General features: G+C 35.2%; 1 protein-coding gene across 1 annotated transcript; it reads right to left on the minus strand.

The window, feature by feature from the left end:
* Positions 1-478: 478 nt before the first annotated feature.
* Positions 479-12,504, minus strand: LOC130817814 (anaphase-promoting complex subunit 11-like). The gene is made up of 2 exons (XM_057683723.1): positions 12,366-12,504; positions 479-594 (listed from the first exon to the last, which is right to left on the minus strand). The coding sequence occupies exons 1-2, from the start codon at positions 12,502-12,504 to the stop codon at positions 479-481; spliced, it is 255 nt and encodes an 84-aa protein (XP_057539706.1).
* Between the last annotated feature and the right edge of the window lie 4,559 nt (positions 12,505-17,063).

Here is a 17,063-nt window from a genome sequence, read left to right on the forward strand (position 1 = left end):
GTTCACCTACCATCCAAACTGCAGGAGGGTAGGGCTTCTTCACCTGATGTTTGCATATGACTTCCTTATATTTTTACGGGCTGACTCGAGCTTGGTGGTCAAGCTAATGCTCACAATTCAGCAATTCTCTAGGGCTTCGCGATTAGAAATAAATGAGAATAGAAGCAATGTTTTCATCTCCAGTGTTAGTAACCATACGAAGATAGTAATTTAAGAGATCCTAAACATGCTCGAAGGGACTTTACCCTTTTGTTATCTTGGGGTGCCTCTTCACTCAAAAAAGCTAAAAAACCATAATTTTCGTCCTCTGGTTGATAAGATTATGGGGAGATTGTATAGTCTTATTGTCCTGCCATGTTATGTGTTATTTAGTCATTTATTGGAAATCTGGATTCAGGCAAGTATTGAGCGTTTGTTCTCTACTATTCTGTACCATGGTTAGGAGTTGTACCATGGTTGACTTCAGAATCCGCCGTTTTCAGTCCTTGAAATGCCATTCTCGACGACACATAGGACAGTGAGCTTGAGAGGTTTGTGAATTTACCCACTTTAAAATGCAGTGTAGATGGAAAGCATGGTTGCATTGTCCCCAAACTGCAAATGAGACATCTTTAGTCTTATACACCAAGAGCATAACCCATGTTGTATTATTAGATATAAACACACGGGGTTCCACACATATCAGAAACATTGTACATACAAGCATCAATCACAAACCAGCAATTAGAGAGTAAGAAACCAACCTCCGACATTATGCAAAAACAAAGGCTGCATCAGCATTAGCTGCGTCGCAAAAAAAAACCGATATTTCTCGCATCGTAAAGGTAAAAAAAGGTTTTTTTAGCCATATCAAGGAATATTTCATGCTTTTGACAGATGTTGAGGCGTTATAGTGACCCCATCACTCTCGTTACCGCATTAACATTCCATTCTATAATGAATTAGTGGAACAACGGAAACAAGCAATTGAAAACAAAAATTATACTTTTAATATTTTTAAAATTAAGCAATGCAAAAGAAGGCAATCATTCTGAAAATGCAAGTTGCCAGTATCGGCAATGCAAAACAAGGTTATGGATTAAAAATCTCAATTGTACATCGGTAACTAGTAGAACAATGATGAACATATATCTTATGATCTCCAAGATGTACACTGGGCACCAGATAACTAGTACACGTACAAGATGTACAGCAAACGAAAGGAAACATAATCTCATCTTAGAATGTCTATTCATCTCACTAGCATTTAATTAGATGTCGAGGCATGTAATTAAGAAACAATGTAGTCTACTTCCTCAACTGCATTCTAAACAAGTATTTAAGAAAACAAAAATTAAAATCCGGAAGGGGTCGTTTTTAGATGACACAAAGGGGAACCATCAGAAGCCATCTTCAAACAGGATTGATTATCAGTTAACATGTCCCACGAAGCTTTTTCCCAGTAACAACATTCACTAAGCGTTTCAAAAGACCATATCCAATATGATCTGCCGGCTATAAGAACAAAACTCAATGACATTTGGTTTAGTTTGTAAGCAATCTGGAGGTCAAAAGGTTTCCTGAAAGCCTCTACATCTATGTCGAACAGTAAGTTACCCCCTTGCAGTACTTGTCTGGACAAAAAAACTGTCTTTGACAGGATAAAGTACTCCCCCCATCCTAAATATCCAGAAACAATAACGCCCCAATAGCAGTACTCCTCAACAAGGCTACAATACTAATACAACTGTCTATATTTGAATGATTCACACATATATCATGTGTATATTATTTGTAGAAATGCTAATAGATGATCGAATGCAACAAGAGGGGGGGTGAATTGTTGTGTATTAGGTTTAAGATTTTTGCCTCTAATTTTTGCGGAATTGTATCAAGTAAAGAACAAAACTTAAACTCAAAAACGAAAAGAAAAATAATAAAAGGAGACAAAGATTTTACGTGGAAACCTTCTTGGCCTAATAAGAAGGAAAAACCACGACCCCCCGGGATTTCAAAATTCTCACTATGTTTTAGGCAATTAATTACAATTACATAAAACAAATATGCTTCACTTGAAGCTTCTCTACTCTAGGCCTAATTCTATTCTCTTCTTTTCTCCTTCTCTTTCTCTTCTCACGCTTCTCTTGAAGCTTCTCTATTCCCCTAGACTTCCCTTAAGTCTAGTTACAACAAAAACACTCAATTACCCTTACAAGGCCAATTCTTAAGAAGATTAAAATCAAGTAGTTCCTCAAGAAAAATATAATGAATTAATTGGCATTAAAATAACTTTGAATATTTTTCTTAATTGATCTCCCTTAATGGACACTTTTTAATGCATACTTCGCTTGAGCGTAGCTTCCCTCGTTTATAAAGGGAACAGCCATCAGTGCACTCAACCCACGATTTCCATGTAGTGCACTCACCCCATGACTTCCATTTACTTACTTGCTCCCAAAGAAAATTGGGAAGTTATTGAAAGTAGAGGTGGAAAATGACTGCGGTTCTCTTGTACGGTTAATAGTACATGAGTCACTAGGAGGATCCTAAATTATAGGAGACTTGTTCAAAGTAGAGAATAAATCTCTTGGGTGTCCGAATTTATAGGAGACTAATTCAAAGTGAGGAATAAGTCTTCTCCATATTTTTAGGCGTTTAAAAAAGCTTTTTGCCAATTAATAAATTAATTTAATTAAGCAACTAATTAAACTTTTAACCTTTTACATTAACCAAAAACAGAAAACGTAATTTTCGTAACTTCCAGTCAATGTCTTCTTCAGACCTGTATCGTGGGGAACAGCGCACTGTCTCCATCTACAACTTTTGTCAGGACTTTAACTCTAGGAACAGTAAACTGACTTCTAAAGCAATTGTCCAACTTCTTGGATATTTGAGACATGTACAACTTCCACGAACCAAGTCATAGGCTTCATCAACGATTAACAAAATCGGATATTCACCTACAAAACAATCTCTAAAACATGTTTGTTTATTTAGAAGTGAAGTCATCATCAAAACCTAAGAGGCAAACAAATTCCCCCTTTTTGATGAAGACAAACTTTATAAACAAACTTAAGTAAAATAGAGTAAAGCAAAATTCTTAGAGTATACTAGAGATTAAAGTAACTCCAAATAACTTAGTAAATTAACTCGTTACAATATAATTTACCAAGCACTCATAGTAGAAGAATTTACTCCATACAAAAACATAACAAAAATAATTAAACTAACACAAAAATAGTTTAAACTAACACAAATTAACAAATAATATGACAAATTTAGAACAATTAAACAACAATTAAACTTAACAACACAGATCAACTTAGATAGTGATATTTTAAGCCCTTAGCAGATCACAGTATGCTTAGCAGATCACAGTATGCAATAATTTCCATTAAAGAGCAATATAAATCAATCTATCAAGATATGGAGACTGTGTATTCATAACTTCTCTTAAGTTTGTGCATCTCTTCCCCCTTTTGTCATCAATTAAAAAGAATTGGGGGGCATCAAACCTCAGCAAAAACCATATAGATTTGTCAGTGATGAAACCAAGAAGCAACAAATGAAAGTAAGTTCCATGAAAAGCAATTCAAATCTGCATAGAGTTAAGCATCACAGACCATGAAAATAAAAGCAAGAAAAGAAAATGTAGTAATTGGTCAACAAACAGATACAATTTTGTACCCCAGATGGTACAACAACAGAAAGAGAAATTGTTTGATAAGTGTCACATCCAACAAATCATTAAAATTTTGAGGAGAGGGATCAAGGGGCGGTCTCTTCTTCATCAATGTATTCGGTCTGCACTTCAACAGTGTCCAACTTTGCACCAAGACGGTTTTCCATCAGGGTAAGTTGATCAACAATTGAGGCAAGAGAGAAGCGAATTTCATCTTGAAAGGCAGTGAATTGAGACTGTAGATCAAGGAGCTTGGAGAGAATGGAATTTGAAGAAGCTGCAGGAACAGAGTCAAAGTTAGTACAGCCAATATTAGGTGAAGTGTGTGATTGTGGTGGTGGTGTAAACTGGATAGGTGATTGTGGTGGTGATGGTATTTGATGTTGTGGTGGAGTGGCTGGCTTGGGAGAGGAAGGTTCATTAGGTGTTGGCTCAGGTATGGTGTCAGATGTGGTTTCATCAACCACAGTAGCCTTGCGTTTCGAGGCCAACCTCCTACTCTTCCTTTGTATTGACTTAGCCTTTTTCCTCATAGCCAACACAATCTCTTCATCACTGGAATCACTGCAGAGATTGTGAGGAACATTATCATCCAAGGCTTCTTTCTGTTCTTCCTTTTCCCCCTTACTTGCAGCTCCGTCCTGTTCCCCTTTTTCAGATGTTTCAATATTTTCAGAGGGAACAGATGCTTGTTCCTTTTCTTTCTTATTCTCCTTGTTCTCCTTTTCCTCTTCAACTTCTTCAGCCCCTTCTTCTTCAGATCCAACTTCTACAACCTCCTCATGCATCAATATCCCCTCATCATTCAATTTTAAATGCAAATTTTGTAAACATTTCGCACCAATTTTCATGTTGGGACCCATTGGGAACTCCAACCCTTCCAATGGGACCTCAAATTTTCTAAAAATCCAGGTTAGCAACCCTCCATAACCAATGAAACTTTTCTTTTCCATGCAGTCTGATAAATGAGAGATCATCAATGAAGGAAAATTTATTTTAATATGTTTTTCCATGCAGTAAATTAAAGTGGCGTCACGCAAACTCACTTGACTACGTTTTGAGTTTCGTGGTAAAATGAATCTGCGAGCAACATTGTACAACAATTTATGCATAGGAGACAGAACATTGTGACTGATCTTCCCCTTCTTTTGATCAACCCCTAAAAATTTTAGAATTGTTCGTTCATTAATGCCAGAAATTGCAATCTACGACCCAATATAATATGTATCAAAACCAACATTGGGAACATTAAACCATTCCCCCAATAAAGCACTGTTAAATTCAATTTTAACGTTTTTAACAATACTAGAACACATTCAACCATCATTAGAGAAATTTAAAATAAATTCTCTCATTAGGTTTGGAAAAATGGAATTACAACTGAAAGTGGACATCAATGATTCCCATTCTTGATTTTTTAAAATGTCATGCAATTTAGGAAAGTGAGTAGAATCACACCAATACTTATCCAACCCGAACCCTACTGTCATCTCCTTTGAAACTTCTTCGGCACTGTTTGGATCAACATGCTTCGAACGCTTAACTACTCTGGAAGATGAACCACCTTTTGGTGATGGAATCTTTCTTTTGGTACCTGTGGGTTCAGTGGAGTGTTTGGGTGATTCTTATGTGGTTTCTGTTGGTGTGGGTGGTGCAGCATTCAGTAATGGTGGAGGAAGAACTACTCTTAGTGGTTTTGGCTGGTCTGGTGTACGGGATTTGGTAGTTTTCTTGCCGGATTTAGAGGATTTTGGGGATTTCATTTTTGAATTTTTGAATTTTTGAAGGTGTTGAGAGAAGGGAGAAGGACGGTTTCTTGAGTGAGAGGTTGAGAGAAAGGTTTGGGGGAGTGTAGTGTTATGACGTAAAGGGAGAGAGTTTAAATGATTGAAGTGACGGTTACTCCTTCAAGTCCCATCTCTTTATTGCCCTTTGCATTACTTGAGTGAAGAAAAAACCGTTTTCCCTTTTTTTTTTTTGATTATGTTGGCTGTTTTATAGAGATATGAAATAAAAATAATGAAAATAAAATAAGATAGCATTGAGATGAATTGTGATATTGTGAGATTTTTTATGAAGAGAATAATGAACAACTGCTTTGGTCTGATCAAATTAACACATGCAAATTAGAAGACATTCATGGTACAAACTTTATTAAGTGTTTACTTGATCCATTCAATAATTGATTTTCAATCAAGATATTGAGGTTGATTCCTGACCTTTTCATTATCATGATGCTTCAATGGGAAATATATGCAACTAACTTTAGTGGAGCTTGATCATACCAAGTTCCAATCTCATCTTTTCATATTGTTCCCTTGGAAGTGGTTTGGTCAGAATATCTGCAACTTGTTTATTAGTGTTAACATGCTTTACGACATTATCTTTAAGAAAATGATGCCTAATGTAGATATGTTTTACTCGTGAATGATGCACTGGATCTTTAGATATACATATGGCAATGGTATTATCATAATAAATAGGAACACATTCAATTTTAATGCCAAAATCTCTTAGCTGCTGCTTTATCCAAAGTATTTGGGAACAGCAAGCTGCTACTGCTACGTATTCAGCTTCTGCAGTTGATAATGCAACAGTGTTTTGTTTCTTGGAACTCCATGAAACTAAACATGAGCCAAGAAATTGTACCATACCTGATGTGCTTTTTCTATTAACTAGATCACCTGCATAATCTGCATCACTAAAACCTTTCAAATCATAGACATCACTTTTAGGATAAAATAGGGACAATTCGTCTGTTCCCTTTAAGTATCTCAGAATTCTTTTTATTGCTGTAAAATGTGATTCTTTGGGATTAGATTGAAATCTAGCACATAAGCCAACACTAAAAGAAATATCAGGTCTACTAGCTGTTAGATATAATAAAGAACCTATCATGCCTCGATACATTGTTTGATCTACATTAATCCCATTTAAGTCTTCATCTAGTCTAACATTGGTAGCCATAGGTGTATGGTTAGTTTTAGCATTATTCAATCAATATTTCTTGAGAAGTTCTTTTATACATTTTTGTTGATGAATAAAAATACCATTTTCAGTTTGTTTAATTTGTAAACCAAGGAAGAAATTTAGTTCTCCCATCATGCTCATTTCAAATTCTGTGCCCATAAGGTTAGAAAATTCTTTACATAACAAGTCATTAGTGGCACCAAAAATAATATCATCAACATAAATTTGAACAACCAAAATATCATAACTTTTATTCTTAAAGAATAAGGTTTTGTCGATTTTTCCTCTTACAAAGTTATTTTGAATCAAAAACTTTGACAGTCTTTCATACCATTGCCTAGGAGCTTGCTTCAAGCCATATAAGGCTTTATCAAGCTTGTAGACATGATCAGGACAAGAGGTATTTTCAAAATCAGGGGGTTGTTCAACAAAAATATCTTCATCAAGATAGCCATTTAAAAAAGCACATTTCACATCCATTTGATATAATTTAAAGTTCATGAATGCAGCAAAAGAAATTAAGATTCTAATAGCTTCTAACCTTGCTACTGGAGCAAAAGTCTCAGTGTAATCAATACCTTCTTGTTGATTGTACCCTTTGACCACGAGTCTTGCTTTGTTTCTCACTATTATTCCATGTTCATCTAGCTTATTCCGAAATACCCATTTCAAACCAATTACCTTCTTGTGTTTTGGTTTGGGTTCTAAGTGCCATACTTTATTTTTTTCAAACTCGTTCAATTCATCTTGCATGGCTACGACCCATTCGGAGTCCTTTAAAGGTTCCTCGTGATTTTTAGGTTCAAGTGATGATAGGAACGCAAAGTGTGCACAAAAATTTCTCATTTGGGATCTTGTTTGTGTTCCCTTATTTATATCACTTATAATCGAATCAAGAGGATGATAACTTTGATATTTCCAAGGTTTAGGCACAAATTCTCTTGTGGGAACAGTTGCATGTTCTTGTTCAGCAACTTGATTGTCATTCTGTTCAGCTACTGGTTCATTCTGCTCATCTGCGGGAACAGTTGGATTGGGAACAGTCTGCTGGTCCTCTTGTACTGGCAGTTCCTGAACTTGGTCAGTTTCTTCTGCATCTTCTTGTATTGCCTGTTCACCTGCTGTTCCTTGTTCTAACACTTTTATTTCTTCATCATCGTTCTCTAGATGAGCAAGACCAATTTTAACATCATTGATATCCTGTTCACTTGTTGAAAAGTTAGTTTCATCAAAAATAACATGAACTGATTCTTCTAAACACATTGTTCTTTTGTTGTAAACTCTGTAAGCTTTGCTTTGTGATGAGTAACCAAGAAATACTACTTCATCACTTCTTTCATCAAATTTGCCTACATTTCGTTTTCCATTTACATGTACAAAACATTTGCATCCAAATATACGAAAGTAGGAAATATTTGGTTTAACACCTTTGAGTAATTCATAGGGTGTTTTTGAAGTGATTGGTCTTATTAATACACGATTAAGAATATAGCATGCAGTATTGACGGCTTCAGCCCAAAAATTTCTAGGTAGACCACGAGCAATCAACATGGTTCTAGCCATTTCTTCTAAGGTCCTATTTTTCCTCTCTACCACTCCATTTTGTTGTGGTGTTCTAGGTGCGGAAAAATTGTGATTTATACCATGTTATTGCAATAATTCATGAAGTTTGAATTTTCAAATTCTTTCCCATGATCAGACCTTAAGTGAACAATTTGATTATTGGTAGATTTTTGTATTTTATTAGCAAAAGAAACAAACTCATCAAAAGCTTCATCTTTGCTTACCAAAAATAATGTCTAAGTGAATCTACTATAATCATCAACAACAACAAACACATACCTTTTGCCACTACGGCTTTCTGTTCTCATAGGTCCACATAAATCCATATGAATTAATTCTAACGGTCTAGTGGTAGTCACCAAATTCTTTGATTTAAAGGATGACCTCACTTGTTTTCCTTTGGCACAAGGATCACAAATTTCTTCCTTAAGAAATTTTATAGCTGGTAGTCCTCTAACTAGGTCTTTTGATCTTAATGCATTAATCAATGAATAACTAGCATGACCTAGTAACTTATGCCAAAGTAGTGGGTCTTCTTCTATGACACTTAAACACGTTAGACTGGTTTTGGGAACAGTGTCCAGGTCCACTACATAAGTGTTCCCTTTTCTGATTCCCTCAAGCACAGGGTCTCCTGTGTTGTTCCTAGAAATTATGCATCGTTCAGAAGTAAACTTAACAGAGTTACCTTTGTCACAAAATTGAGAAATACTTAGCAAATTGTGTTTTAAACTCTCGACTAAAAATACGTTATCAATGGCATGGGAACTTGACCTTCCAACCTTTCCTTTGGAAATTATCTCACCCTTCATGTTGTCGCCGAAGGTTACTGTTCCCCCATCATAGGCTTCAAGTGAGAGAAATTTAGATTTGTCACCCGTCATATGCTTGGAACACCCACTGCCGAGATACCATGAGTTGTTCCCCCTCACTTGAACCTGCAAAGCAACTTAATGGTTAGGTACAGGAACCCATTCATCCTTGGGTTCCTTGTCGACAATACTTGAATCACATTTCTTAATCCATATGCGTTTGACATAATTTTTATTTGCTTTGGTATGCTGTTCCCTCTTTATACATTGATGTTTTAGGTGTCCAATTTTACCACAAAAGGAACAGATTTTACTACTAGGGAGATCAACATAGACCTTTTTCTTTTTATCATTCTTAACATAACCTAGACCTTCTTTACTCTTTGTTTTAGCTTCTAGAATCCATTTGGGAATTTCATTGATTTTCCCTTTTCCTCTTGAGTTTATTTTATTATTCAAATATTCATTTTCTATTTCATAGGATTCTAATTTTGATTTCAACTTTTGAAATTCAATGCTAACCATGTGAGATATATTGTTTACATCTTTACTTAATCCTAACAATTTATTTTGATTTATTTCTATATTAAGAAAAATAAATTCCTGTTTCAATTTTTCAATTGTCTCTTTCAAAACAATATTCTGATCTAGCGAATTAAAAAATCTGCTTTGTACATCTATTCTAAATGAATTTAGGTAGGACACATGATCCTTGTTTGAGTTGAGGTCTTTCTCGATTTGGAGACACTTGATGTTCTGTTTATCTAATTTCTCTTGTGTCTCCAAGAGCAACTTAATTAATTTATTCTTACTGAGTTTAGATGGATGTTTAGGAAGTGAGTTATAAGACATTACCTCTTTTTCTTTGGACTCTTCATCCTTGCTGTGATGAGATGCCATGAGGCATAGGTTTGCTGTTTCTTCTTCCATGTCTCAGCCTCGCTCTCCGTATCACCCCAAGCTAAAATCATTGCCTTTCTAAAATCAGTTTTGAAGTTTCCCTTCTTATATTGTCTTCCAAGTTCTCTTGCTTTTCCCTTGCCCTTCTCATTTTTCCATTGAGGGCAATCCTTGATGAAGTGATCAGTGCTCCCACACTTGTGGCATTCAAAATTTGTCTTCAAGTTAGCAGTTCCCTTTTCTTTGTTGTTTCTTTGATTTCCATATCTGCTGTTCCTGAAGAATTTTTTAAATTTTCTTGCCAACATAGCAGTCTCCTCATCATCAGTTTCTGATTCTTCATGATCCTTTACTGCTAAAGCCAGTCCTTTATTTCGGGCACTGTCGGCTGTTCCCAGATGCAATTCATGGGTCATGAGAGAACCAGCCAACTCTTCCAAATTGAACTTGGTGAAATCTTTCGATTCTTGAATGGCTGTGACCTTAGCTCTCCAACGTTCGTCTTGAGGAAGACTCCTAAGTATTTTCCTAACTTATTCATCAACGGGAATGATCTTACCAAGAGAGACTAATTCATTCGTGATATTTGTGAACCTAGTGAACATCTCTTGAATGTTCTCCCTAGGTTCCATGACGAATCTTTCATATTTGGACATCAGCAGGTCAATCTTGGATCCGCTTCACTTCACTAGTACCTTCATGGGTAACTTCTAGCAGGTCCCAAATCTGCTTGGCAGTTTTGCAACCCATAATACGATTGTGCTCATTAGGACCAAGTCCACAGTGAAGTAATTTAATAGCAAGAGCGTTCATCTCCATCCTTTGAAAATCTTCTTTCTCGTATTCAGTGATTGGTTTCGGAATAGTTTCGTTGTTAGAGTTTATGGTCGTCACCTCAAAATCTCCAATTTCAATAACTCTCCATACTTGGTAATTTTCGGCCTTTATGAAGATTTCCATTCTATTTTTCCAGTAGGTATAGAATTTCCCATCAAACATGGGTGGCCTTTGCGTGGAGTACCCTTCTTCCATGCGAACGTTCATCCTCAACATCTTGCCAGGGAACAGGATACTGCTCTCAGGGTTTCCTGATTAAAAGAGGAACAGGGCTCTGATACCAATTGTAGGAATGCTAATAGATGATCGAATGCAACAAGAGGGGGGGTGAATTGTTGTGTATTAGGTTTAAGATTTTTGCCTCTAATTTTTGCGGAATTGTATCAAGTAAAGAACAAAACTTAAACTCAAAAACGAAAAGAAAAATAATAAAAGGAGACAAAGATTTTACGTGGAAACCTTCTTGGCCTAATAAGAAGGAAAAACCACGACCCCCGGGATTTCAAAATTCTCACTATGTTTTAGGCAATCAATTACAATTACATAAAACAAATATGCTTCACTTGAAGCTTCTCTACTCTAGGCCTATTTCTCTTCTCTTCTTTTCTCCTTCTCTTTCTCTTCTCACGCTTCTCTTGAAGCTTCTCTATTCCCCTAGACTTCCCTTAAGTCTAGTCACAACAAAAACACTCAATTACCCTTACAAGGCCGATTCTTAAGAAGATTAAAATTAAGTAGTTGCTCAAGAAAAATATAATGAATTAATTGGCATTAAAATAACTTTGAATATTTTTCTTAATTGATCTCCCTTAATGGACACTTTTTAATGCATACTTCGCTTGAGCGTAGCTTCCCTCGTTTATAAATGGAACAGCCATCAGTGCACTCAACCCACGATTTCCATGTAGTGCACTCACCCCATGACTTCTATTTACTTACTTGCTCCCAAAGAAAATTGGGAAGTTATTGTAAGTAGAGGTGGAAAATGACTGCGGTTCTCTTGTACGGTTAATAGTACATGAGTCACTAGGAGGATCCTAAATTATAGGAGACTTGTTCAAAGTAGAGAATAAATCTCTTGGGTGTCCGAATTTATAGGAGACTAATTCAAAGTGAGGAATAAGTCTTCTCCATATTTTTAGGCGTTTAAAAAAACTTTTTGCCAATTAATAAATTAATTTATTAAGCAACTAATTAAACTTTTAACCTTTTACATTAACCAAAAACCGAAAACGTAATTTTCGTAACTTCCAGTCAATGTCTTCTTCAGACCTGTATCGTGGGGAACAGCGCACTGTCTCCATCTACAACTTTCGTCAGGACTTTAACTCTAGGAACAGTAAACTGACTTCTAAAGCAATTGTCCAACTTCTTGGATATTTGAGACATGTACAACTTCCACGAACCAAGTCATAGGCTTCATCAACGATTAACAAAATCGGATATTCACCTACAAAACAATCTCTAAAACATGTTTGTTTGTTTAGAAGTGAAGTCATCATCAAAACCTAAGAGGCCAACATTATTGTATTTGTATAATTCATACACAAATCAATACTGTACCAGGAAAAACAGCAGCGTTTTCAGCGTTTCACAAAAAAGAAAAAGAAAAGGTCACTTACTCAATGGGCAGTCATCCCCAGGTAATTTGCAATTAGGACAACAACCGTCAAAGGTCATCCTGCATATTCCACATGTTTCATCTTGGGCATCCCAGGTCCATGAAGCAACAGCGTGCCAATGTAGAATGTTAACTTTCATCTTTTTTTCTTCCCTGTGAAGAAGCAAAACTCACACCTAGAAAGATATTGCTATTGTCAAGGACAGAGTACGCCATATCATAAATAATGGTAATTAAAAATACAAAATTTTAAAAAGTGTCTGCCTCATATCAAGTTGATGCGCTACCTCAGCAAAGATTGACAACACAAACATGATGCCAAATATGCAAGCATTTTTAACACATGGTAAAGGAAAAGTATCCATTAAGAATTGTTACTGAATTATTAAATGTTCCAGCATATAATTGATAAGAGCTTCTCAAATTCTCACTACATCTTTTGTTTTAGCAAGTAGAAAAATGACATGAAAAAGTAAGCTTAACAACATTTATGAGGTTTCATATGGACTAATACACAATTATGTTGTATGGTTCAAAAGTCATGATCAAAGTTCCTTAAATTACAATTTCATGGAAGTTGAAAAGCCTTCAATAGTTGGGTTTATTAGATATGTTCCATTGAAGAATATGAACTTGACCAAATAAAAGTTAAAAACTCAGCTTAAAGAAAGCATACACACACACACACTCTCTTTAACTAGGTTATTGGTGATGACAAGTTCGCATATCCAAATCAACATTACAAAAATAAGACTATCATGTACTTGCTCTTCTTAATTAGCTTAGAGATATGCCATCCCTCACCCCGTTATGTCATGTAATGCCCAACCTGTTTGAGAGTTGTTGCGACGTTAAATCCCGTTATATAATAGTGCGTGAAATTTCACAGTCAAAATTTCACGTTGACCATTACGTAAAGTGTATGCCAGTTATTTCACCACTATGACGATATTTCACCGTTACAACGTTATTTATCTCCATATTAAAATTTCATAATACCCATTAACTTTAATTATTACGATCAATAAAATTATAGGTACTCATAATTTTAATTGATAAACAAAATAATTAATTAATAACTAATAAATTAATTACTTATACACTAAAAGAACCTCAAATATTGCAGTTATACTAGCTATAAGCATATTATTGCATAATAATATTAGTTCAACAAAAATGTAATTATAAAATCAAAACTCCCTTTGTGTATTTTTTTTTAAAAAATCACAACGAATTGGCCGTGATTCGCGTTATTAGTCCGTTATAGCCGTTTTCCTGAACACCGCAATCGTTTCCGCAAACGCATCCACGACTGCGGTTTTTTTCCATGCACCAGCCTATCTACCACTAGTTGAACGACCAAAAAGAGCAAAGCACATCATCCTAATTATGTTTTGTAGTTTTTACATGAGCATAGAAAATTAATTTTAGAAATATATAATGGAGAACCATTGTCCTCATGGGAGAAAAAAGACCAGACAAAAGAAAGAAAAAGCCACCAAGTATTTATATCGCTATTCACCATATATTTTGTTTGCAAGATACCAAGAAAAAAAAGGCTTAATTTAAATCTAAATTAACAAACAGTAAAACTTCCTTAAAAATTAAACACAAAATAACACTAGAGCCTTAATCCCAAAAGATTGGGGTTGGATATATGAATCAATGTATCAGTTTTAATGGTCTTCCACATAGATTATTCATCTCTATTCATTTAGATTTATACCATCTCAATTTGTAAGTCTAAATCCTTCATATTTCTTTCCACTCTTGCCCTCCAATCATCTTCGATCTCTCTTGCTCTCTTTTTAAATCCCTCGACTTCCACCTTTCTATCTTCCTTACTAGTTTGCCCGTTGTTGTAAACTATTTTAAACGATTCTCTTTCACCTTTTCTTCAATATTAGCGACTCCAAAACCATCTCTTATTTTTTTATTTTGAATTTTATTCTCTAAAGTATGCTCACTAAATCATTAAAGCATTAGCATTTTCGTTACTCCTATCTTCTTACTATGATCATTTCTAAAGTCCAACATTCTAAACCATTAGCAGCATCTTCGTCTTACTCTGTTTTAATCTAAACTCTCGTGCCTCTTAAGTCTTGTTTTTATTGTTTTAACTTAGCATTTACCCCTCTATAGTCTCATCTACCTAAATACTTTTGTCAACAAACAACCTGCACCAAGGAATGTCTCCTTCTATCGATCGAGTTATCTTATCTAGCACTAGGGATGCGCATGGGTCTTGGACCCTAAGGGTCTAAACCTAACCAGAACCTAATTTAAGGGTTTGGATCCACCTATTTATAGACCCTAAAGGTTCGAGTCGAGTCTAGATCCATAATCTAACGGTCCGGCTTCAAGTTCAGTCCACATCTATACTTTTAAGACTTAAATCTAACCTATAGAATTTTTTGCATTTATTTATTAAATAGTTATATAAAAACTACTATGTGGATTGGTATGTTTGAGTTGAAACTTTGTTGTTTTATGTAATTTAAAATGGGATCGTAGTATTTGTACTTTATAAAAATGAAATATTTGATGAATTTTTTGTTTTAAGAACTTAAATGTTGGTAAACTTTATACATTTGATTTCTCAATAAGTATAAAGTATTAGAAAATGTTTTTTATATGAATGAAAGAAAATTACACAATACTCCCTCCGATCCTTTAATTTAGTCCCATTTCCTTGGGCACGCATATTAAGGGTTGTGTGGGGTCCATGTAAAAGGTGGTAGTTGGGTATTTTTAAGTAAGTAGATTAATTGTTAATGATTCTCTCTTTTTGATTAATAAAGTACATAGAATGAATTTTGGAGGGAAAATTGGGTTTGACATTGTTTGAGACTTAATTGAAATTAATACATTTCCGAAATTTTTATAATTACACAACCATTAAACTACTTAATTTAAATTACAGAAAATTACATCAAATAAATTACAAAAACCGTCAAAATCATAAAATAAGCTAACTCTTCAATACTTCCTTGATTTCTTCAACGTTTTTTGAACGGCAATTGAAAACGAGCAACCCTCTCGCCACATGCGCATGCGGATATTAAATCTTTCGTTGACTTCAGATAACCCAAATTTCATACTAATTGCCTCCTACATCTGGTAAGAACATAGCCTCCTAAACATAATGTTTGGTGGCTTATGAACTGAAAACCCTAGATTGGTGGCAAAATGAATGGATTTAGGGATTTTGTAGCTATAATCAATTGTTTACCCTCAAAAAAAAATCATAGGGCAACAAAAACAGAACACGAAAGACATGCATACCATACATAGCACATAAACAAAATCATCATTAGTCATAGAGGAAAGATGTATCCATACGAGAAAATGGGCCTCGAACATCAAAATCAGACACCAAATCATCATCATCCAATGATTCTTCATCTGAGGAAGGGAACAAGTTCTCAATGTATAGATCTTGAAGATCCAGTTGTAAATCAAAAATTCCCTATATTTCTTCATCTTTAGAAGTTATACTTCTTCCCCAGTTAGGATCCATTTCATCAGAAGTCGTACACGATGCAGGTAGGCGATTGTAGAAATCGAACCACGGGTTAGGAGATCCAATCGTAGGATCACTTTCTTGGGACGAAGACAAACAAGAAAGACAAGACGTTGGTGAGGCCATGTTCGAAAAAAACCCAGAAAACTTAAGAAAAAAACCAGATTTAAAAAACCCCTAAAAGCATTAGGGTTTCAAAGAAGACGAAGATGGTGGAAAAAAAATGAAGATGAAGATAATAAACCGTAAACCAAGGTATTCTTGATGATGAAGATGAAGATCATTGAAGAACACGAAGAGTTATACACAGTTTGAGGATGGAGATGAGAGAGAGGGAGGGATGGGTAGGGATTTAGAGTAGGTGAGGTTATAAAAGGGAGGGAATGATTAAGGTGAGGTTATAATGTTAATTATTTTAGGTTAGTAGGGTTTACGGGGGTAAATTCGTAATTACGTGTGTAAACTAAGGGTATTTAAGTAAAAAAGGATTGCCAAAAATAGAAATGGGACTAATTCAAAGGTTTTGCCAAATAAGGAAATGGGACTAAATTAAAAGATCGGAGGGAGTATAATTTTTATAGTTTGGATTTAGTTCTAATGAAAAAAATTAGGCTCTGGATGATCCAATCTAGATCCGAACCACGCCCATCCCGATCTAAGACTGCTCGAAAAAGAAAGCAACTTAACGCCAATCCTTAATAACGGCCAATTGTGATTGGAAAATCTTCTGTTGCCCATCAACATATCTGAATATTCGTCTTCCGTTCTTGATACATATCTTGCACAATATCAATGTATTTCTTGGGAACACCCTTCTTTGTCATTAGTCACCAAAGTATCTTGGTATCTTAATGTATACTATTTTCAAGTCAAAAAACATCATGTGCAAATCTTTTTTGTTATAGATCTATGGCATATATTTAAATTGGTTTTACACACCTCTTACGTATTTTGGTTAGGGCTAGCAAAAGCTGACCCGACCTGCCAACCTGATCTGAAACCGACCCGAAATTAGCGGGTTTGAGTTTAGATTTTTGACCAAATTAATTAAATGGGTCAACCCGACCTGATCTGTTTATTAAATGGGTTAGGTTTAGGTTGAATTTTTAAACCCGAAAAAAACCTGTTTAACCCATTTATTAAATGGGTCATTCAGGTCAGGTCGACCCATATTAA

Source organism: Amaranthus tricolor, chromosome 7 (assembly GCF_026212465.1).
Source record: "Amaranthus tricolor cultivar Red isolate AtriRed21 chromosome 7, ASM2621246v1, whole genome shotgun sequence".
Lineage (NCBI taxonomy): Eukaryota > Viridiplantae > Streptophyta > Magnoliopsida > Caryophyllales > Amaranthaceae > Amaranthus > Amaranthus tricolor.